General features: G+C 38.3%; 2 protein-coding genes across 3 annotated transcripts; one reads left to right on the top strand and one right to left on the bottom strand.

Moving 5' to 3' along the window:
- Nucleotides 1-1,577: 1,577 nt before the first annotated feature.
- LOC103712523 (probable N-succinyldiaminopimelate aminotransferase DapC) lies at nt 1,578-11,551 on the top strand. Its single transcript, XM_008799065.2, has 2 exons — nt 1,578-1,983; nt 10,173-11,551. Exons 1-2 carry the CDS (start codon nt 1,735-1,737, stop codon nt 11,322-11,324), a joined length of 1,401 nt encoding a protein of 466 aa, XP_008797287.1. The 5' UTR covers nt 1,578-1,734; the 3' UTR covers nt 11,325-11,551.
- A 2,836-nt stretch (nt 11,552-14,387) lies between these two features.
- On the bottom strand, nt 14,388-17,440 carry LOC103712524 (junctophilin-3-like). 2 transcript variants are annotated; one of them, XM_008799067.4, is made up of 4 exons: nt 16,504-17,440; nt 14,921-15,149; nt 14,657-14,822; nt 14,388-14,589 (listed from the first exon to the last, which is right to left on the bottom strand). In XM_008799067.4, exons 1-3 carry the CDS (start codon nt 17,313-17,315, stop codon nt 14,658-14,660), a joined length of 1,206 nt encoding a protein of 401 aa, XP_008797289.2. In that variant the 5' UTR covers nt 17,316-17,440; the 3' UTR covers nt 14,388-14,589; nt 14,657. The 2 variants fall into 2 exon arrangements, with proteins under 2 accessions (XP_008797289.2, XP_008797288.2); XM_008799066.4 differs by having other exon boundaries at nt 14,388-14,822.
- Nucleotides 17,441-25,006: the final 7,566 nt, after the last annotated feature.

Genomic DNA, 25,006 nt, shown 5'->3' with positions numbered 1-25,006 from the left:
GGGGTGTGAACTATATATAGAGGGCATTCTTGAGGATAGCATTGAGCTATTAAGAGTTCAAATTCAAAAGTTTAATGTATAGGATAGGGTTGTTGAGAGTAAATTAACATGGCAGTCATTTGGCATCTAGTTTATCCTATGGAAAAAACATACCATTAGAATAATAGCCATTTGAGTAACAGCATGTCGTCGCACAATTTTGGGTTATTAAGAAAGATTTAAGAAGGATGCCAAAGTGAAAATTGTACTCGATGGCAATGTTTTATTCTGTGAGATAAGATGACAAAGTCTTCTTGTTTGGACCAAATCATCAAAAAAAGGGCATGAAAATCTTTGGTGCTAAAGTGTCCAAGGGTTGGAAAAGAAACAATGATGCAAAATTTGAATTTTGGTTTCTAAGTTTCTAACAGCAAAGAATACCATCACAAAATCCAAACACAAAATTCTACCATTGGAGTGCACGGTAGCTTCGAATACAAATATGGCATGAATTTACATGATTTTGATAGGTGTCATAGTTTAAGGTTTTGGGGCATCATATAGGTAGATATCCCTAAAATGCATGTAAGGCATCAAAAGTGGGATATCTATGACCATGGAAGATTTGTTAAGAAATTGTTTTAGGATTTGTGTATTTGTTTGGACCTTCTCCGTTGAAAAGCATTCTACTATTCGTATCTTCTTATTTCTTTTTATTAGTTTAATTAAGTAGGGTGGGCTCTCCTCTTTATCTTCTTAAAAGAATATGAAAGAGTGTTGTATGGCTTTAATAACATTAGAAGCTAATCATTATGAAGTTTCTTTTCTCTAAATATTTCTACTTTAGCGCTATATTTGCTTTAGTTCAAGCTTGAGCCAATTTGCCAGAGTACATTTAAAAAGAGCAATGTAGCAACTTGTTTTATGTCAACATTAGATCCTTAGTATTTTTTCCACAACAGATAAGGCAAACTTTACTCTTGGACATCATTACATTATGTCTTGAAATGAAAGAAATTATAATTTTCGTATGTGTGTTGTCATGTCAATGCAAAACTAAATTAATGACATCCTAATAGGTTGAACATTTTATTATATCAAAAGAAAAATAAGTAAGGCTAAAATCTTGGCATTTGCAACAAAGATGATTCATTCAAGAGAAGAAGGCATTTGATGAAGCAATAACATTTCATCGATCAATACTTATATCTTTCTTATCACTTTTATTAAATAAAAAAATATTATGTTTCAGACCATACAATTATGCTTGGATAAAAATTTAATAGAAAAAAATGAATTTAGAAAATCTAGGATTTTATTTAGTGAAAGGTACAAATAAAAAAAATATTCATGCTATAATATGCTAATTTTATTGAAGGTCCGGGGCAGCAAATTTGTTCCTCTTATATGCTAAGGGAGCACTGCATCTCCATGATAAATAATATGTTCTAAAAATTATTATTTTTGTTATTTATTATTATATATACAATTCTGTGAAAAATGGCTGAAATCGTTATAATCGCCGTTATGGCAGTTATAACATCTTTAATGAATATCTTGCTCGAATGACACCAGGGTGGACCACAGATTGCTCGGGGCTCGAGCTCTTTAACGCCAAAAACCTAACCCTAGCACCCAACCTAGCCCAATTGGCGACAACCGAACGAGGAGTGCATTGACGGCGGCGGAGAGAGAGCGGGTGCATTACGGCGGCGGCGGATTCCCCGCTCCGGAAAAGGAAGGTGGTCGGGCCCCATGTTTCTCTCCCCCTCCCTCTCCTCCTCCGACCATGTGATGTTGTTGAGGCCCTTCTCTACCTTCCGACGCGCTCTTCTCTCCTCCTCCCTTTCCAATACCCCGAGGACCCTTGGATCCTTTGCTTCGCATTCTACCAAGACTACTCTCATGGCTTCCATTTCCACCGCTTCCACTGAGAAAGGGGCTTCTTCTACCGACCAAGAACCACAAAAGCAGCAGCAGCAGCCACCAGCTCGTCCGTTACAGGCAAGGATTTTGGATGATCGGATTTTTCTTCATATTTTTTTCATGGTTTTGTTGGTTTTTATCTGAATGTTAGAACTAGAAATATTGAAATTAAAATCTTAAGCTAGAATCTCTGTTAATCTGCTTTTTTGGTGATATGCTATATTTTGTTTAATATCTAGATCTTATCCTTTAGCTTTCTTATGTCCTTTTAGTTTGGGTTTGACATCATAGATTTGGTAACTGATTTTGTTATGCACTACACTGAGGTTGCAGCATCTAACTTCAAATCGCCGACCAACAAATACATGCTTCTGTGCTATTTAATTGGCTTTCAAAGTGATTTCTTAGATCCCCCATTTCTGAGTTCTAGAAATTGGTCTTAAGAATTTCCAGAGCATTTTTATTGATGAATTTGTCTGACTCTGCTTACATGTAGCTAGTATATCCAATATATGCCCGATCAGTCTTCCCCATAAATGAAATTTAGTTACATAGGTTGCTTGGAAAATGTAATTTTGTGCATCTTTATGCCATCTCACTCTAGTTTTGCCGGATCCATCTTTGTATTTGCAAAAGCTCGAAAACATATTATTCAGTTCTCAGAAGCTTTATACTGAATCTGTAGTATAACATATAAAAGATTAAATTAGTGAATCTGTGAATGTTTGTGAGTTCTACTGGTGCAAGCTGAATGGGAAGATGTCAGGATGGCATGGTCAAGTGAAGGCAACAAAGGACAGAGAGATCTGGCAAGGATAGGGGCTAAGACTTGTACTATAGAAGGTCTCTGATGATGAGGGTTTAGGCCATCTATTTTGTATGGTTCTTTGGTGGTTGATGGTTCAATTTGTGCTCACCAACAAAGTCTAGAAATATGTTTTTGTTCTTTCCTATATATAAAATTACCATGTTGTCTTCTGCTAGCCATTGCTTGTCTATCTGCATTTGTGTATGCATGTGTTTGTCTTCACTTATTTTCCCGTGCATGTATAGCATGTATGTATATAAGTAGGCATGCTCTAATTTCAGCAGAAAAGCTTTACAAAAGTATAGAAGTTTTCAAAAAGATAGGGAACAACAAAGAAAACAGAACAAACTGAGAAGATTAATTAGAAAAATCTGAGAATTTCGTGTCTTTTGGTGGCCTTTAGATGTATAGCTTCAATAAGTATGCACTATAACGGTCAAGAAATTATGATTTTACATACAAAATGTTAAATCAACTTTCAGATATTTTATAATGCAAAATAATTCTATAGTTTGTTAAAAACTAACACTTGAAAAGCTGAGTTTTGATCACCAGAATAGCTAAACTTGCATCACAAATATTCTCTTTAAATTTGTTTCAAACCCAACGTCCTCATGCTTCTAGGTTTTCTCAAATTTTACAAAATCTGACTTTAATATTGACAAAATACTTATAGGAATTGAAAGAATGAATTGAAGATATGACAAGCAGAAACATGAATTATGGATATTTAGCCCATAATGTCAGTTTCAGCGGAAACTCCTAAACTGACCTCCTCTTCTGATCAACATTATCTGAAAATGAAGTTTTGGCTTCAGCAAGAGCTTTATTGAAAATTAAAACCGTGGATGCATGCAGGCACATCCATGTGCTGCTTGTCTATATCTATAATTGCTTTTTTCTCGGTTCACCTTGTGATAACCCTCTTCAGCTCATGAGCCATCTTTTACTGTGCTCCATAGATGAGAAATTTCCAAGTTCAACTTAGAGCTAACTCAAAGTTGTTCTGGCTTCAATAGCAATTAAGGTCCTATGTAAGGTGCTGGTATAGCAAGAAGAGAAAGATCTCCAAGGAGACTGGAGAAGAGAAAACAATGAAAGTAAATTGTCAGAGGAAGGAGAAATAGGGGTATGGGGAACCACCCAAAAAGCTCTTCGACTTTATTCAATATGTTAAGTTCAAAAATTAAACTCCCTTCAAGACTCAATACAAGGAAGATGGGAGTTGATTGTCCGGAAGCTCACAGTCGGATATCTTTGCTGGTTATCCAATAAGTGAAAAAGGCTAGGAGAAGCTATGGGAGAAAACAATATCTAAATAGTGGTCCGTGAGGGTATATGCGGAAATTCTTCAAATGGATAGTAGCTTTGTCTTATTTAACTAGTTTATGTTCAGCTTCAATCTAAGGAATACAAATATTCCATTTCAATGCTGGAAATAAATTTGGGGGCTTGTGGCAAATCAATTGAGTAATAGATATGTCAATCTGCAAAAATATGCAAAAAGGAGGCCCTTGTCTGCAAATTATTTTCTATCACCGCTAGTTCTCTTCAATGCCAATTCATTGGAGGAGTTATGTGGCCCTATTGTTGAGGTTTTGTTGTTACAATCCCTGCCATTTTCAAATTCTCATGTACTCCTTAATTGTTCATCGCAATCAATTAAAGAATGCACGGAGATTTGATAATGGCAGGGGCTGGGACAATGAAACCTAATAGATTTTCATGCTGCAGACCAACGGGTGGCAACAGTAAGTATGGCAAGCTGGGAGAATGGACATCGTACCAACTATTGAGGAAAGAAGTTAGTTGTTAGTTACCTATATGCATTAGAAGTCTTCATCTACGTTATCAAGCTATTTAATCTTTATCTAATGTGCAAGCGACGCTCTTCCATTGTCCCGTGGCCTTTTCTTTTTCTTATAAAAAAACTTATGATCGTAATTTTCTCCAATTTTTTTGCTTTTCCCTGGAATTTCATACTAGATAATACATGGAACGTTCTTCCTGTGTTAACATTTAGTTGCCATCTCATTTCAGAAGTTAATACATATTTAATCTTGGTTATTTCAAGTGACTCTCTTGTGTCAATCAAGGACTTCATTGACCCTTTGTTAGTATATTACGAGCTTCTTGTTTCTCTTTGAGACTATCAAGTGTTTGATGCTTATTTGTCTGGTTTCTCATGTTCAGCATAGCCTTTGAAATAATCATCAAGATTTAGGTAAATCTTGATGGATCCACTTCTGGTCTGTTAGTATAAAAATGCATCTATGATGACATGTCAATCGCAGTGAAAAGAATTTATGTTGTTCCTTTTGTTGATGTTAGTGTCATGAATTCCTTTCCCAAGTTATTTTTCTGTTGCTGATTTCATTTTGACATTTATTTGTTTTTCACCATGTCCCCTATTCATCTTTTACTTGGAATGATGACCTCTACCCATACTGATCCAAGGATGTCTTTTGACCACCATTGCAAGAAGAGCATTAAGAAGTCTGTCTACATTGTGAGCAGTAGCTTGAAATGCAACTTGCTTCTCTATTGAATCACATTTCTAGCATATGGGAATAACAATTGTTGTTTTAGGTCCTGATGCATGTTTGGTTGATGTCAGAGCCAGTTTGGGTTTGATCTTGCTTCTGTTTCTCCTCTGAAGTTTTTAACTTGGATCATAGCTTTTGTGCTTAGGACATGAGACTTAGTGTGAGAAGCATGAGATGCCTCACCAGGCAGATCTCTTTCATAATCTTTTGTTCACATTCTTTTGAAACATGCTTCTCTAATTTCCGAAGGGCTTGTACTAAGGTGTGATGCTTGCCTCTCACAAAAAAATTCCTCGTCTTTGTTCTGCCTCCCTTGTGTGGCGGTTAACACTGTTGTTAATGTTTTGACTGCACACTCTTATTTCAGGCCTTTATTCTCTATTATACATACTGAGATATGCAGCTCTGATGCTATATTGCTTGTTCTACGTTCAACGCCTTTTGCCTCCATTCTATCATCGTAACTCAAATATTTTGCATTCCCTTGGATTCTTCACTCTGTTGCTTCCCATCATTGCACCTTGATGCTTAGTTTTGACTGACAATACATCTTCATTCCCCAACTTTAAAATTTGTGTGGTAAATGAACTACTATCTTTATATCTTAGTACAGGTCAAGTATCATTTGTTCAAATGTTCAATCAAAGTAGATATTTCTCTCATTTTACAAGTTCCTCATGATTGTTGTAACTGCATTCTCGTATTCTATTTGTATACTGTGTAGCATCCTCATAAATTAAGTTTTAAGATCTTCATTTGGCTTTCTCATTTTATTGCCTATTACATAGACCAAAATGTATTCGCCTTTGAACAAAACACTCCGGTCCAGATAGAAATCCATAAAATATTTAAAGATATAAAACATATACTAGAAGATAGAAGATACTGGCTAGTTACATAAAGTAGAAGAGTGTTGCTAATGTATCTATACAAAAATATAGGAGATATAATTAAACAACAGGGTTCATGTAGTATCAAGTGTGCAGAATATGCAAGGATACTGTACTTGCAACATCTTATAAGAGATATATGTCATTGGCTTGATTTCAATAAAAAGTTGTTATCTAGAAAGGTTTCCTTGATACGTGTTGCATTTGAATAGAGTGATCCAAATGCTTTTAGTTGCATTCTTAATCTATTCAAATATGCTTTGTTTCTCATGCCAAAATTGAAGCCTAGAAAGCCTTCATAAGCTTCTCTGAAATGAAAAATAAGCTTTTCTGAAATGAAAAATAGGCTTTTCTGAAATGAAAAATTCTTTTTCGATCATTGATTTAAATATACCCAATATTTACAATTGATCATTGCTTGTAACCAAGGTTCATCTTCTCGGTACCGGATCTCGTATTGGTGCCACACTAGCACTATGTCGGTACGGTACAGTATAAAATCTTTTCAGCATACCAAATATCAGTATGCCACTTGTACTGAACCGGTATGGTACGCTTCGTGCCATCCAGTTCGTGCCTGTATGGTGAACCATGCTTGTAACTGTGGATTGCTCGACAAAGAATTAAAAATTCCGGGCAATGACGCTAATTAATCCAAAATTAAACAAGTCCGGACAGTCGTAGGCTAGCAATATATATTGCATGGACCACCACTTGTACCAAGGTAAAGGTCAAGCTAGACCACCCATTTATTGGTTACCTAGCTTGCCATGTTGCTAATTCTTTTGCTTCTATGACCAACATATTCACAAATGCTTATGGTGATTCCAAAGTTCCACAATCCCCGGTTCTTTATTTAACAAGAAAATATCTTTGTTACAAAAACAATCTGTATCTTGGCCTAAATTAAAATATTAACTCTTTAAGCAAAGAACAACTGCCTATTGTAGCAAGTTGTCATCTCGTCCAGCCAATTCTTTGATAAACTATGATTGAGTGATTGAGCACGATTTGAGTTTTCTGAAGTACTTCCAACTTTAGAGACAGAAGTACCTGTGAGGATACCAAAGCACTTGACAAGAGAAAGGACATTTAAGGTTGCAAATTGTTTTGTCATAGAATTGGTAACATCTAATATAGGTAAGGGCAGCTCATCCTTTGAAAAGATATGGTTAAAGCAGTTACATTGACAGATATGGTGAATCTTGAAAATTTAATGCCAGTATAATCATGAGATAGGCGAGATTGGTAGGTATTATTTTGAGCAGTATCTTCCAGAGGCTAGCTTGGTGCACAAGAATGCCAGAGTTTATATTCTGGTTGTTGTAGTAGAAGCTGGAGCATGTGATGGGGAACCTTGTTGTCTGTTCTGGACATTTACATCTTCTCCACATAACTATAACTTTTCATTGGAACTTCTGCATGACACTGCAGTTGTTTCTCATGTTGGATTTATCCCATATGCAGTAGCCTTTCTTGGCCAGGATAGTGTTAAATAGATTGAACCGTTTGCAGTGTAAGTCCCCAAAAGTAGTGTTTTTCCCCTTTTTGCTTAAAAATCTCTGTTTAAAATATTGCTCGATTCTTAGAAGTTTCATCACTGGAGCAGTGCAAAAGAGCACCAACAGGCAAGCTCAACCTTTCAGAAGCAGCAAAATATTCCTTTTGAGTCCACCTGAAGGTGTCATGGCAAACTTCTGTTCATGAATACTCTGACTCCCTCTTATCATATGTGTTTAGCATCTACTTAGCCTAGATATGCCTGAGCTTATAAGGTTGTGCCTAAGATGTTCATATGTGCAGTTGAATTGCTCTCTGATTTAAGCATTACACGAATGACAATGGCTTATAAAATGGAATTTTCATTCATCCTCCCTAACCTATAGTAGAATAATAAGAAGGGCAGAGTTAGATAAGATTACCATGTGAGAAGGTTATGGTTAGGACTTAGGAGTGCCTATCAAACAGAGAGCAAGGGAAGAATTTTAACTTAGGAGATGGTTTGGGCATATGCAACTTATTTTGGAAACACCTCCAATGAGGCGGCTTTTTATTTACAGTGGGAAGGTCATAACCAAGGGAAGAAGATCCAAGAAAACTATTCAGCTAGTCAAGAGTTTTGGTAGTGTTCTAATTTGCAGGTTTTGCCCTTGGATAGGAATCGGTGCTAGGTTATATTTTTGCACCATCTTGAATCAATTGGTTGTCTTTTGCAGTTATTGTAGTGCCAGTTAAAACTAATGAAAAATGGGAACTGAGAAGACTTCTAAAGTTAGGTGCTTGGTGGAAGTTGGTGAGAGTGGAACCAAAAGAGAGGAGACTGAGGATAAGCAAGAAACTTTTCTCAATTCAATGGCTGTGGGAGCATAAGTTACCCTCAATTGAGAAGAATGACTTGTAAACCCAACAATTGACCTTTTTACCTGAACTGTAAGCATGTAGGTTGTGTATGGCACACTGCATTTATTAGTTTTGGAAGAAGAAAATTACATCTGAAATTATTGTGATATGTGTATTGTGAAAAAAAGAAAATGTCAAGGATACTTGTACATGGGAGTTTCTTAACCTGGACTATACGAAGTGGGACCGTAATACCTTACTCCTATTGGTGGTCTCACTTTCAAGGGAGGGTTCCCCATTGGCTTCTGTTATGGATCACCCGGCTATTTGGGCCCACTGGAAGCTAGGCCATGACATCAACTTGAGGTCAACCCCTCTTTACGGTGCCTCCTTTCATCATCCTGACTAGGAGCTGATGATCCTTTTGAAAAAATTTTAGGGCTTCATGAGTGAATTCACTAGAGAGGTATTTCTTTTCCTTCTTTTTTTGCAAGAGCAGGAAATTCTTCTCAGTTTGTCTTGATTGGGTTGGTATAATTGATAGACACAAAAGTCCTGGAAATAACCAACCTTCTTTAATGTTACGGAACCATGAATGTTAAATATTACCCAAACTACATGCTCTGGCAAATGGAAAGAAAGACCTAAACTACCGCCAAGGGTTGAAGGTAGCTAATCTATGAATCAGTAGAGGAAGACCTTGCCACTATGATCATCACCTCCTATGAAAATTTGTAGTCTATTGCGTCATAGAATTGACATCTTTATATGGAAACTTTTACATGTTCTTGTTTATTGAGAGCATGTAATAAAACTCAAGAATTTTTTCTGATGCAATCTGTGCAAAGGATTGTGCATTTTGGATCAAAGCAGACCGGTTTGGACATCGAGGGCTAACGTTTATTGTTATTCAAGTCTCAGGTACAATTATATCTATTTTAGCTTTTAGTTTCTTTTGTCAAGTAGTTGAGATTAGAAATCAAAAGTTGACCTCTATTGATGCTTTCTTGCTTGAATTTGAGAGTTGTGGTATCCAAAACATAAATGACACACTTTATAAGGCAAGCTGCTCATGGTCTCCAACCCTGCTTTCTGAAATGGCTTGAGAGGTCTACAGCAGTCCTATCTCATCTGGTTATCTCAATGGCCAGTGGTAGTGAGATTCAGCCAATAAAGAGAATGAGCAGAGAAAATAAAGAAGAAATGGAAGGAAACTAGAGAGAGAAAATTAGGAGAAAAATAAAATAAACTAGTAAAGAGAGGTTTTCACTAGCAAAGAACATAGTTTTTTTTTTCCTTTACTCTCTCTTTTTTTAATTAATGGGGAGCAAAATCACTGGCAATATTACCTTTTTTGCGGTTGTGGACCTATTGTTTTGAATTGCAGCATTGTTACGAGCTTGTTCAGACCGAAATTGTTGCAGCTAATGTGGCATGTTATAAAGAAAGTCCACAATTTTGTTTGGAAAGTGGAAAGTGTACAAATCCACACAAGGCAACGAGGGAGTGCCAACTACTACTATGTTTCTCATGAACAAGTATCTACTTCTAAATTGTTTGATAATCAAGTAAATAATTAAAAGAAGTCCATTTAAGTATTGCTTTCTTTATGTGGCAATGCTGAAGTTCCCACCAACTATCTGTAGCCGTGAGCGACGGAACTGATGCTTATCTTTTGAATAGGTTGCGAAGCGTCTGGAGAAATTCAAGACCACCATCTTTACTCAGATGAGCATGCTTGCCATCAAACATGGAGCAGTAAACCTGGGCCAGGGCTTCCCAAACTTTGACGGTCCTAATTTTGTTAAAGAAGCAGCAATTCAGGCTATAAGAGAGGGAAAAAATCAATATGCAAGGGGTTATGGGGTTCCTGATTTCAATTCTGCCATTGTTGCCAGGTTCGGGAAAGACACTGGCCTTGAAGTGGATCCAGAAAAGGAAGTGACTGTCACATCTGGGTGCACTGAAGCAATAGCTGCAACCATTCTGGGTCTGATCAATCCTGGTGATGAAGTGATACTCTTTGCTCCATTTTATGATTCTTATGAAGCCACTCTGTCAATGGCTGGTGCCAAAATAAAGTGCATTACCCTTCGCCCTCCAGACTTCTCAGTCCCAGTTGATGAGCTCAAGTCTGCAATCTCAAAGAACACTCGTGCAGTACTGATAAACACACCACACAATCCCACTGGAAAAATGTTTACTAGGGAGGAACTTGAATTGATTGCTGCTCTCTGCATAGAAAATGATGTGTTAGTTTTTACCGATGAAGTTTATGATAAGCTGGCATTTGAAGCTGAACATATTTCCATGGCTTCTCTTCCGGGTATGTATGAGAGGACAGTGACTATGAACTCTCTAGGGAAGACATTCTCCTTAACTGGATGGAAGATTGGGTGGGCTATAGCACCAGAACATTTAACTTGGGGTGTGAGGCAAGCACACTCGTTCCTCACATTTGCCACATCAACTCCAATGCAGTGGGCAGCTGCAGCAGCTCTGCGGGCGCCAGATAGTTACTATGTGGAACTGAAGAGAGATTACATGGCAAAGAAAGCAATACTGGTGGAAGGATTAAAGGCCGTAGGATTTGTTGTCTACCCATCAAGTGGAACCTACTTTGTGGTAGTGGATCACACTCCGTTTGGGTTAGAAAATGATGTGGCCTTCTGTGAGTACTTGATTAAAGAAGTGGGTGTGGTCGCAATTCCAACCAGTGTCTTCTACCTCAACCCTGAGGAAGGAAAGAACTTAGTGAGATTCACCTTTTGTAAGGATGAGGACACTCTGAAGGCTGCAGTTCAGAGGATGAAGCAGAGGCTGAGGAAGATATAAACAGAGTTGCTTTTATTTGCTCAGAGCATCCATAGCTGAATGCTATTAGAATTTGTTATGGTTTAGTTACTATAGTTAGGACTAGCTCGATGGCTCCAAATAAAAAGTGGCTTAATGAATATGAAGCATCCGTTGCTGATTTTTGTTGCAGATTTTAAATTGTTCTTATGAACTGCTAATATTAAAAATTTGGAATAAATTATGCTCACTTTTATGCTCTTCAGTCATCTAAATATCTCTACATGCTGGATCAGAGCTAGCTTCGTGCTCCACTTTGTATATGTTTACTTTATACGGGCTTTGTATCATTCTTCAGATATATTTTGGATCAAGATATATCAATGAAGTTTGAATGCTTGATTCCAGTCTTAGAAAATGGCTGGGAGTTATTAGGTGTTTCCTGTAAGAAAGAATGTGTGCATTATATCGTTGAAATCTCAGAGAATGATTAGCATTCAAACCGGTACATCCTATTCTTCTCCATGTAAGCACTCCGGAATATTTTTATTTAAAAGAATTTTGAGACAGAAGATATGAATCGCTAAACAAGTCCGCAGGATTATTATATTTAAACATAGTATTATACTATTAAAACAGTCAGTTTTGGCACCTACTTCTTAATGAATTTAGAAACTATCAAAATATATAAATTTTAATATATATATATATATATATATATATATATATATATATATTAGTGTAAATATGTTCAACTGTTTAGGTTTAGAATTTACTTGATACGTATGTGATAATTAGTCTGGAGATCATCAAAATACATGAATTTTGATTTCAATTATTTAGATCATGAATTTAGATAATTCATCATTAATTTTGAATCTTTTTTTCAGAAATTAATGTAAGGTATGTAATGTTTTTTTAACTTTTTGTCCACGGAGATCCTATTCTAAAAGTTTGTGGACTATTTCACTAATAATCTTGGCGTGGCTTGAACCATGTCTGCATCAACCAAATTCTCTCGATGCCACCGACCACGGTTCAACCTCCGGGACATCCAGTTGGTATTGGAAAGCAGTACTTTCCTCCACAATGAGGAGGGATGCCAATTAATCTTATGTATATTTTTGCATCAAACGCTAATTTTCATTTACTTCATGTCACGGCAAAACCTCTCTCCATTTAGAGTACTGTCGCATCCGCTCGCAATACAATTACACACTGTTGTGACAGCTGGTCTGGCATCGCCACACCAGCAAAGTTACCGACATGACATTGCCAAGTCAGCATATCAAGGATGGGCGACTCAAAAGTCCTTTTCACATATGCCTCAGAGATCATGTCAGCACACAATGAGAGGCGGCAATCTCCTTGGTCAATATTTCTAAAAGTTTTTCTTTTATTCAAAACTTACAATAGTAGATGGTAAGAGATACCTAATAGATGCCACATTAATTTATTAGTTTAGGCCGATCCTTCTCTTAATAGCTCAAGCTTTTATACCATAATCCTATTATAAATTTATAACAAATGGTATAAGAGCCAAGCTCATTCCATGCCACAACTCTTTATTAGTCATGTGAGCCATTTATTGAGGATACCAGAGTCGAGAAGGATTCGAACCATGAGAGAGTCCTCCTCCCTTGAGTAAGAGCCAACAATGACAAAAGCATCGCATGATTGGATGCCGAAGTTTGTTGTAGTCCTCCTCCCAGCAGCTTGAGCTTCTAGGTTGTAGGTCATGACCCAAGGCGGGCCTAAATAGCCTTCAAAACCAAAATTTAGATCCATGCTCTTAAAAACTTCATGAACCTGAGCAAAATATATCTAAATCATACAAAATCAGATTTGTATTTGAAAAACTGAAGCTATTGTCTTCTCATGTGAGAGTGACAAAAATGAGGGTCGCCCCAAGGCTTAATCACATGTCCGACTTGAAATCCTCAAAATTCATTTTATCCGCTTAGATGACGTACACCACAGCTCTGTAACACCTGATGAATTCCCATGAACGGATGATGATGAATATGTCACCTATAAGCTCAACGAACATTTTTTAAGTCTGACGGACTTGTCTAAAGATAGAAGAAGAGTCCTGTACTCTTTGATGACTTTTTGCCGCCGGTGCAAAACATTATTGTCACCCAGAATATTCAAACACAAATTAAATGCTTTCCCTCCTCAGACCTGACCCAGTTATGATACGGTCAGTACTCCAACCTGCAACACATGTTTACAATAGTCTTCTTGGAAACCCTAGATCAATTTAGTTGAGCCTCAGGTTGGCAAGACAAGGTTTCTCATATTTTAATCAAACCAGACGGCTAAGATTAAAATTTTATGACCATTCATTGGGATTTAAATACATAGTCCTCTAGAAAGATGCAGTCAAACCTTGGAATAAAATTATAAGGCAGGTGTCCACACCGAGCTGAGGGAAGCTTTTGCCTCAGTCAAGAATTTCCTTTAGACTAAGGACAGGCAAGCTTTTAGCCGAGGATGTTGGATAGGCATGGCTAAGATAAACAAAAGGAAACATCTGACTGTCCTTTTGAAAATGCCGAAGCTTTTAACATCACTCAAAGAAGACAATGTGTTCATGACAAGTTCGAGTCACCATCAACGATCACCATCAACAATCGGCAGGTTCACTGTACTTGCATTGGGTTCTACGAATCACCATTGTTTGACACCCATAAATCTCATGCAAGCTACCCAGTTAGGTCAAGAAGACTGCAACTATTTCATGTAATCAAGCTCCACCATTCAGTTTCTCAATGACATAATGCAGGTGGGAGTGGTTGAATCAGAGAGAAATTTGTATGGGGGAAAGGAAAAGAACAGCTAATCTATTCACTACCATATTCAGGTTATGAACACTTTCAATATAATATAAAAAAGTGGACCAGTTTCTTCTACAGGAGAAAGGATGAAATATGGTATGGGTCAGATGCAGGGGGCCAAGGTTAGAAGAATGAGTGAATCAATACAGCAGTTACTAAAAGAAATGAGGGGGCAGGAGTACTTAAGAAAAGGTACTGTTTCCCATGTGCACATCCAAAAGCAATCACTTCTGAGCACATGGTATCACACCCTCCACTAGTAAAATAAATTGAAAATCTAGGAACTGTTGAAGACACCAAGAAGAACTGCAGAATTTGCATCAAAAGGCTCATTCAAATCATATACATATGGAGTTATTTACATGTTACACTCATGAGAGGACCGCAGTATGCATTCCATAATCCAGACATAAAATTGTCAGCTTCCCTCTTACTGCCTCTCAGACCCAGGTAAGTATTTGCCATACCTGGTCGCAAACTTTGGGATTAGTGATTATTACGCAGTTAAATGTACAGTTTAAGCAAAAGTTTGACCTTAAACGTTGGTGTCGCAAAACTTTCCATCCATCCGGTTCTGCACAGCTTTGATTGCAGCAACTCGAGCAGCAGTCGCGGCCTTATTAGCAGCCGTGACTGCCTTGTTTACTTGCTCATCTACCCGGGGAATGAGAATAGCATTCTCTGCAGCCTTTCGGGCAGCCTAGTGCAATGAAAAAAATTGAGCCTTTAGCTTTAGAAGACAATGTTGCAAGAAGAACATGAATGGAAAAATGGATACCCAAGTGCAGACATGTATACCTGAACAGCCCGCTGAACACCCTGATCTGATGGTGGTAGGCGGATCTTTAGAACCCCACAGTCCCACTCTCCAGATCTTGTGTCACCATTACGGAATGTGTACATTCCAAACCCCTGTTTCTTCCCTTCATGCCATGAACCCTCGTAGCAGTGTCCATTAGCAAAGCTATAGACTCCAAAACCATGGATCTTGTCACCAAAGTACTCCCCGGAGTACCTATCACCATTCCTGCAACAGGCACCAACCACATTATTTCAATCCAAATTAAGCAATAAAAGCACATGAGCAACACCAAGTTAAAATTCCCACGATTCGTTAATGGGTGAAACTTTTGTAGTACAAGTTTCCAAGCAATTCAAGACAGTTCTAAGGTGCAGCTGAAAATAAAATTACAGTAAGAACTACGGGAAGTCATTAAGAAAAATGGGACATTTATGAGCGCGTTCATGATCAGTTTGCATAAATCATAGCTAAAAGAGGAAACAAACATGCTTATGACAAAACACCAAAAGTACTTTCAGACAACTTCAAAAGGAAGCGCACATATTAGTTTGAAGGTTGCAGTTAATGTTTAACCAGGAAAAATAAAGACAGCATAGTTTGTTCAGAAAAATGAAGAAGCCAGCACCCTCAACATACTTAACACTAATGGCTTGCGCTATTGGCTTTAAGCCAAGAAGAACAATGTGCCAACCAACACCAGAAAGTGATTTCATCTTGTCTTAGATTTCAACAAACAAAGACTGAAACTTGTGAGCAGAAACCAAAGTTGTGCAAACCATATAACACTTCCTTCAAAAAAAATTTCATAAAGATGCCAAGAAAATGAAAAAAAGAAACTGAATCTCTCCTCCAACCAGACAGCTTTAAGAATTCGATTCTAACAAACCCGCTAACTATTCAGGGTTTAAATTAGTGCTGGTCATCTGCTGTTCCCCTGGAAGAGTATTAGAAAGATCAAGGATAATATATTCAGCTTTTTTTTTTGATAAGGCAGGATGCTCTTATTCTAAAAGAAGAACTAAAGATTATTACATTTCATTCATCCATAATGCACTGAGGTCAACAGGATGAGAATTACATACAATAATATCGAGCACCAGCAAATGGTAGAACAATCCAGATACAATAAACCAAAGCTAAAGCAACTTAATCAAACTCAAATTTTTATACATCCAGGTGGGCAGCAGCCTTCGCAAAGAAGAGATTGGAATGGTCAGGAAGGGAAAAACACGCAATCCAGATTTTAAATTGAGCAATAAAAACAGTCAGTCTTCAGGTCCATATTCTATGGTTCCATTAATTCTGGTCAAAAGCACAAATTTATAACTTTCCACGACCAACAACACCAAACCTTACCATTTTCACTCATATGGGTCCCCAAACTTTTATGTTAAGAAATCAAATTACCAACAACACATGAATCACAGTCCCAAACACTACCAATTCAACCCACAAATCAATCAATAAAAGCATAAAGATTTAAAAATCTAACAGAAGATAACATTCAACACTCATAGAACAAAGAAAAATACCAACTTTCTTGCCAAGCAGTCCTTAGAAAGCAATCAGTAAAGGTTACCTGAAGTGGTAGTACCCAAGGCCATGCTTCACCCCGCCTTTGAATTCCCCTACATAGCAGCTCCCATCGGAGCAAGTCTGCACTCCGACACCATGGCTCTGCCCGCTGACCCACTCTCCGGCGTAGCTATCGCCGCTGTAGAACCGATACACCCCGAAGCCGTGCCTCAGGCCGTGCCGGTATTGCCCCCGGTACCGGCTCCCCCTTGCCCAGCTCTCGATCCCATAACCATCATACTTGCCATCAACCCAATCGCCCTCGTATCTCCCCTTGGAGAAGAAATTGTAGACGCCGCTCCCGTTGCAGCGCCCCTTGTGGAACTCCCCCTCGTAGAAATCCCCGTTGCTGTAGAACTCCACCCCCTCCCTCACGATCTTCCCGTTGCTCTTCTCCTTCCTCGATTCCCGGTCGCCGTCGCCGATGAACCACTGGACCGACTCCCCCCGCCGGAGCCCGCGGAGGCGGAGGTTGAGGAAGCGAGACCGGCGAGCCGCGAGGAAGGCGATGGCGACGACGAAGGCGGCGAGGAGGAGGTTGCTGAGGAGGGGGGCGTCATCGCGGAGGTAGAGGAAGAGGAGGAAGAGGAAGAGGAAGAAGGGAAGGGGCAAGAGGGCCGGAAGGAGTGGGCGACGGGGGCGGACGCCTCGGCGGCGGCGTTGCTTCTTATCGTCGGAGTCTTCGCCGTCTGCTCCAGTTGCGGCGGCCTCGTCGACGGCGGACAGGCTGTTGATGGAAGAGCGGAGGGTCGGGGAGCGTAGGAGGGAAGAGGGGGTCCGCGAGAGCTTCGCCCCGTGGCTTTTCTGGGCCTCCATTTCCGCGGCGGCCCGTCTCAATCTCCGGCGCTTCGGCTACCGCGCTCGCCGGCGGCGAGAGTTGGGACTCATGGCGAGAAAGAATGAGATCGGGAAATGGAGAGAGAATGAGAAAGAGAGAGAGAGGGAGGGGGAAGCCGAGTCTTTGCGAGGGATTTTATACTGTTATTCCAACCGGTGGGTGACCGGCTTTTGTCCTTTTCAAATCTAACGGTCAGGATGGTGCTTTAAATGTCTGACGTCTAGATAGAAGAAATCTCACCCGTCGGATCCAATTACGTATAAATGGAGGCAGGCAATAATCTCGGATCTGGATCCGTTTCTCCGCGCTTCCAACGACCGACTTGACTCGACCGGTTTATTGAACTCATGAACCGGTCGCGGTTCCATTTCAAAAGAAATGTGTTTGACTACATTCAGGCAAAACACGTGACCGCGGCACCACGGTTTTGTGCGGCTCCAGTCAAACCGGAATAATCGTCCGGTCCGGTCCGTCCGGTCCGGTTTATTATATAATCATGCAGGCCAGGTGATCGCTTGCCGTCCTGATTGGGGAGAGAGAGTAGTTGTTAATGAGGGAGTTGGTGAGGTTGATGGCACGAGAAGAGGTCGTGATTGGATTTGGTTGACCAAAATGAACGCGGAATTAAATTAGAAGAAATTTAGCAGCGCAAGCATAAATATCTAGAGGCGATTAGCTGCAAATAAGGTGAGTTAAATTTGACAAAGATTTCACAGGATTAATTTAATCGTGCCAAAAAGATTTGGCAACGTGGACAGTGCGTGGCTAAAAGATTGCCTTTCAGTTATTCGTATCTAGAAGATGCCCATCTATGATTCCGAGGGAAAGGCTTTTAACAACGATTCTGTGAGATTTTGTTTAAAACTTTTGAAGAAAAGTGATATTTAAGAATGAACACTGATCTCAACCTTTGTGGGAGGTAGATAAAACATAAAATTCCATTATTTTTTAAAAAATTATTTTAATTACAAATCTGTCACAATTTACAATTATCATTAAAACTCATTGTTTTTGTGATATAATCCCAATAAGCAAGATGAAATAATATCATCGCAATTAAATTTCTTCTGTTTTCTAAATAAATCATCACTATGATTTTTGCCCTGTTTTAACGTGTGTGTGATGATTGAAAGAAATGAAATCACAAGTAATTTCATATACTCCATTCACCACTTAGTTTTATGAAAGTCCCATCAATTCTTTAGTTTATAGCAGAGATTTGCTTTTATCTAACATCATCAGCTCTTTCATAATCAACATTAAACCAAACCCATTTGAGTAAAGAGTATTTAGAAAGAGTTATATAGTGTGAGCCAAAAAAACATGTCAATAAGAGAAAATATAAGAGAGAGTGGGAGAAAAGGGAGCCTAAAATTAGGGTGCTCGGGAGTTGGCAGAGGTGCCAAAATACAGAAAAAGAGATGGGAGAAATTCTTTCAGAAAGCAGAGAGTATGAGGAAGCCAGGACCAGTTGGTGCACAATTTTCAAACCACTGCGAGTCTGCATTATCTGCCACAACGCCTCTTCCTCCCATTTCAATCACTCATTCCTCTCTTTTCCATATTGGATATTTAAATGGGTGGGTGGCATTTATTCTTTCTTTCATCATGGGGCCAGGCCTCCAGGACAACTCGCCAATCTCATGCTGGGCTAATATGGAATGCTCTACTTGCATGATTAATGGAGTTTGATGAGGAGAGGAGGAAAGTTAGCATATAGAGATAGAAGATGTACAAGGACCAAAGAGAGCTGGTTCTTTAGATCAGAGGAGGATCTAGATCAGACAGACAGACAGACAGACAGACAGAGCCCAAAATTTGTACAAAGGGTAAATGATCTACACAGAGGCATCATGGGTGACCCAGCGGAGTCTTAGTTAATGGCTAAGCATGGTTAGGCAGTAACACTTGATTCACTGGTATCTAAAGAGTTCAAATATTTGCAGTGTTAGGATATATAGTAGGTTCTTGTAATTCTAAAAATTGATCACAAATATTATAAATAGAATTTCAAATGAAACTATGTTCATTATATCTAGTGTTGAAGGAGCTTTCATAGCAGGTCGATCATGAGAAAGTTACGAATGAAATTCCAAAGCGAGTCTCTATATTGACAACAAGAATTCTAGAGAATGAATGATAATGTCGCCAAACAATTCATTTCTTAGTGGCAAAAATCTGTAGTTGGCCGGTATTTATTAGATGGTTTTTAGCATCCAAAAGCACCATTAGGGTGCGAGATTTGTTTCTTTTATATTTCTTCGAGTTGAATTCTAGAGATACCTACATGTTCTAAGCAATATAAGAGGCCCTAGTGTAGTATAAATACTACATCTAGTACTCCCTTGGTGAATTGAATTAAAGTTTTTGATCGGAATTTTTGGTGTCTGTGTACCTTGTATTTCAAGGGGGAACTAAGAGAGGCGACAATCAATTGGACTGGTTCCAAAAGGAAGGGGAAACATCAAAGCAGTCCCCCAAACTCTCCACAAATAAAACCATGAAACCAGCTCCTCACATACATCATAAGGAAAAGGGCAAAAACAAACGAGAAGAAAGGAGGCAGCAAGCTCAGAGCAGCAAAATGGGGCAGCAATCAGGGGAGGTTGACAATAAGTTGTCCCTAGAGCTGCAAATGGGTCGAGTCGACCCGTGACCCAACCCGACCCGCATAGACCCGATCCGACTTGAATTTTAGGACCCGCGGGGCCGGGCCGGGTCCTAAATTTGGACTTGTTCTATTTTTTCGGATCAGGTTGGGTCAACCCAATTTCAACCTGACCTGAACCCGATTCGACCCAATTTTTTTTTGAAACAATTTTCGGTCGTTTACCAAACGTCCGTCCTGACCCGGATCCAGATTACCTTTTTAGACATGTAGGCCCAAGGGCCGCAGCTGCAGGCCCGCAGCCCGCAAGAAAAATCACTCCCATGACTCCCCAAGCCCGCTCTGGTAAGAATTCTGTTTATGAGGAGGATGTTGGGGTCTTTGGTAATCATTTCATGGGAGTTTTGCTAAAGCATTTTATTGTTCATTAATGTAGAAGATCAACCACTCAAATGTACAAAATCTGGAAACAGCAACATATCAGTTTGTTCATACATTTTTTTGTTGTTTTAAGATCGAAAATGAAGCAGATGATAAGACTTCTTTTCTTATATAACGTAATGACTTCTTTTCTCTAACTATTTTTTCTTATTTAATCCTTTTTTTTTTTGTTATCCTTTGAGAAATATGGTAGCTAGGAGTGCCACAATCCGGATTCAAAGCCAGAACATTCCCTACTACGAATGCAAAAGGAATTAAGAAACAAATAATTATATTATTGTTTTACGCACTTTAACTGTAAACAACTACCAATTTATGCTATTATTCTCAATGGCTAGAATCCACTAGATTTCTCTGCTTCCAAAGCTTTCCCTGTCCCTCAACTCCAATAGTAATTATACTATCTCTTTGTTTTGTTGGGATAAGGAAAAATTTTCTATCTTGAATTGATATGCGGGACACAACTGACCGATTCTCCTTCGAATATCTCTATCTTCTTTATATCTCAAAATACTTACACTAACCATGCAAGAAAAGCATGAAGTCTAGAATGGAAGATAAGAAGGCATTGCTTTACTTCTTGTTGGGGTTTGGTTCCTTGTTCTTGTTGGGATTGTTATTTTAGAAACCTCTTGAACGATTATTACTTCATAATGTCTAAAGACTCTTAATATCTAACAAGCTACTGCACGAACACCAAATATATATGTTGGGATAAGGGATGGATGGGATTGCAAAGTTGGAAGGAACTAGAGGTGAGTATGAAAGACGAGCAAACCACTTATTATGCATATAATGGACAATGGCAAGGTGAGTAATGTAAGAAAATCAGGAACACATGCACGTAAATCTTATCACATACATGCATTCATACGCAGCGGAATAATAAATAATCATGGATTTACTAACCTCCGGCCATCACTGTTCAAGTACGAAGTGGTCTCACCAGAGAAAGAAGAGACCCCATGAGAGAGAGGAGACCTGGATCTTCTAACTTATGCAGGACTTGAGTGCCTTAGGTGATGGATCCACAGGCTATTTATAATGCTAGGTGAGGGACTCGGATCCTTATCTTTAAGATTTATCTCTAATTAATTTCCATTCATCACGGAAACCACATGATAAGATAAACTCTGAATAACCTGTAATCAGATTGGATTAAGTCGCCATTTAAACGAGGTTGTGTTTATCCTGATGTGGGTAAACTTGATCAAGTGGGTCACATCAAGTCTCCTAAAATTAGGAGGCATGCTAACATTCTCCCATTTGGCCCACGTAACATAAAGGTGACAAAACTGTATTATGGCCATAAATAAAACTTATCCAATCTTGTAATCTTTATCAACAAATACCATTACATGAATCATAGCAGTTATATCTTATTATAAAGACATTTCCTTCCATGTATTACAATATAAGGTATTTATTGATGTGTACTTTATAAGATATATCCATATCTTACCGAATGACTAAATAATAGTCCTTTAAGGTCCTTTCTTTATGTATCAAAAGATACTATACACGATAAAAATAAACTTTATGTGCACATCCATAGTTATGTACCAAAACTGTAAGCATTATTCACAAAATATGAATACAAAAATGAGAGGAAAGATCATACATTAAATGAGCTAATAAGTTCCATATGATCCACATGATTAGCGTAAACTTTAGCCGGCAATACTTTAGTCATAGGATCAGCAATCATCAGCTCAATATTGATATGTTCAATGAACACATCTCCAGATCTTATTTTATCTCTCACAACCAAATATTTTATATCTATGTGCTTATTACGGCTGCCACTTTTGTTATTCTTAGAGAAGAAAACTGCAGACAAATTATCACAATAGATCTTTATTGGCCTTGATATAAAATCAAGGACCGTTAGTCCTGCTAGCCTGTGAAGTTGCGTCATAGCATGCAACAAATTCTGCTTCTATAATTGCTGAAGCAGTTATAGACTTCCTTATATCCAAACATCCAGCAAAATCTAAATCTGGATATCCGCAACCTCCAAGGAATCCGTATGTCTATAAGTAAGCTTTAAGTTCTTGGTTCCTTAAAAATACCGCAGCACTTTATTGGCAGCTTTCCAATGTTCCTGCCCTGAATTGCTTTGGTATTTTCTTAACATTCCTATTGCAAATGCAATGTCTGGATGAGTACATACTTGAGCATACATCAAGCTACCAACTGCAGAAGCATAAGGTATACTTTTCATATGCTCTAGTTTCAAACTATTTTGTGGTGATTATTTTAAACTGAATTTGTCCCCTTTAACAATGGGTGCTACTGAAGGTGAACAAATATATATGTTGAGATAAGGGACGGATGGGATTGCAAAGTTGGAAGGAACTAAAGGTGAGAATGAAAGACGAGCAAACTACTTATTATGCATATAATGGACAATGGCAAGGTGAGTAATGGTAAGAAGGAAGAGCTGCGCACAGGCATGCACTTGAATTATAAGATCTTTTCCTTGTTTTCTTAGGTCAGAGATAATAGAGTCGGCCTTCAGTCTGTAGAAGACATCCAACCAATCTAACTGGACGTGGTAATATTGGTTTGGAGAGCTGTTATAATTCCAATCAAATCCTACGGCTGCAAAGGCTTGATGAGAGTAGTTGATTGGTTGATGTTTAAAGCTTAGGACAGAATAGATATCTGATGTTTTAAGGTATTATTTGAAGGCTTCGATTGTCTCTCGAAAGAAATTATTAGAACTCTTGTATATAGTATTTAAGACCTACGATTTATGATAACATAGTTATGGAAAAGTTTGGTCAGGCTAGTGAAATCGAGCCTAGCCCGATCCAACATGGCAGGCCTTACCAGGCCTGCTCAAAACAAAGTTGGCCTGATCAGGCCTTTTCGTATTGTCAAATTATTACCAAAATCTTGCTCCTTAGAATAGAATTACTTCTTTTGCATTTAAATGGAAGAAAATCATTATGTTAGGTGAAAGGATCCAACGATTTTGGATGGATCCTCTATGCAAATGTAGAAGAATGTTCGATCAAAACCAACACACCTGATATGGTCAAACAATAAACTTTCTCAATTCAAAGGAGAGGGCCCATCTACTTTGCAACTTCACTAGTAATCTGATTTATCTACTTTGCAGCATCGCCAGTCTCTTTCTCTAATTTATCAGAGATAGAAGCCATCAACCCTTCAGATGGTCGAGTTTCGGATCGAAGTGCGTCCACACGATGTGGATGACACACGGGCCATGCATTGCCATTCAATCGAACGGAGTGGGTGACAAGAAACCATATGATATATGATGCTAATATGATGTATGTGGGGTGGTGCGCCCAAGTTAGTACAAGATGATCCCATTTAGCTTCAGTTATGTGTCAGTTTTGGGCCTCCCTGAAGGACCCTTCTGTCTGATGTTGGTCCGCATAGCATCCAAACACATGTACATATGCCAATTTGCACATAAGAGAGAATATTTTCCATGGAAAGTAATGATAAGATGGGGTTCCTATTTTGTCGAAAGGACCTTGACAGCGTGGGACATCTGGAATTTTTATTCTGCTTCAGCAGCATCTCGTACGGTATTTTTCGCCTGGGAGCCCCCACATTCGAGTTTCCTCAAAGTCAACTTCGATTAATCTGTCTTCGACGGAGGTATGAGGGGCGGCACGGGTTTTATTATTCGGGACCCATCTGCCAGAGTCTTGGCTGCAGGAGCAGTCAACTATTCGACATATCAGTTTCTTTTGTATTCAACTAAAAGTAGTAATTTCTTTTAGGCATTTCCCATTAAAGAAAAGAAGAAAATGAATTCTTTTGTTTGGAATAAGGAGATTATGGGGTGGATTCAAATATACCATAGTTTGTCAATAATATGAACAAAATAAAGTTTTTATTTTGTTTGTATTAAACCATTACTAATAATTGTTATTAAGTTATCTGCGAAAAGTGGATAAGTAAACTTACAATATTGCGGTCCGTTTCAATGCTTGTCGATACTGCATAAGTGAGACAGATAGTTAATCAAATTGATGAATATAGTGATGGAACCAAGAACTCACTTTGGGGGTCGAAAATTGATCAGGTTTTGAAAAACTATTTTAGATTTATAATCACACATGACTTTATAAGATATATGGAGGAGGACCAACCATACATACACAATAAGAATACTAAAACAACTTTTATTCTAAGAGTAAAATTAGATAGTCAATAGATGTAAAAAAAAACACAGACAAAGTGCTCTTCCTGTTATATGGTGAAAATATCAAATTAGATAATAAAAAAATTTAGTAAACTTGAATAAATAGTAACATTCTAAGAAAGAAAATCAAAATAAAGGGCAAAGAAAAAATAAATACTGATGGGATGGTGGTTGGACATCAATTGATCTAGAGTGGGAGAAAATTAGAACATATTATCTATATTTTATTCATAAAATTTACTAAATTAGATATGTAAACAAAAAATTGTATGTGGAAATAATTGTTGATATTGCTTGTTTTCTCCTTCTCCTTCTTATTAATTATAACATAGTACAAATCCACATTTTTTTTAAATTTGTTTATACTACTTTTGTAGTTGAGGACAACAATCAAATGAATCAAGCAAAGAATCAAGGGTTTGCTAGACTAC

The sequence above is a fragment of the Phoenix dactylifera genome, chromosome 15, assembly GCF_009389715.1.
Source record: "Phoenix dactylifera cultivar Barhee BC4 chromosome 15, palm_55x_up_171113_PBpolish2nd_filt_p, whole genome shotgun sequence".
Lineage (NCBI taxonomy): Eukaryota > Viridiplantae > Streptophyta > Magnoliopsida > Arecales > Arecaceae > Phoenix > Phoenix dactylifera.
This window is presented reverse-complemented; position numbering and strand designations above follow the sequence as displayed.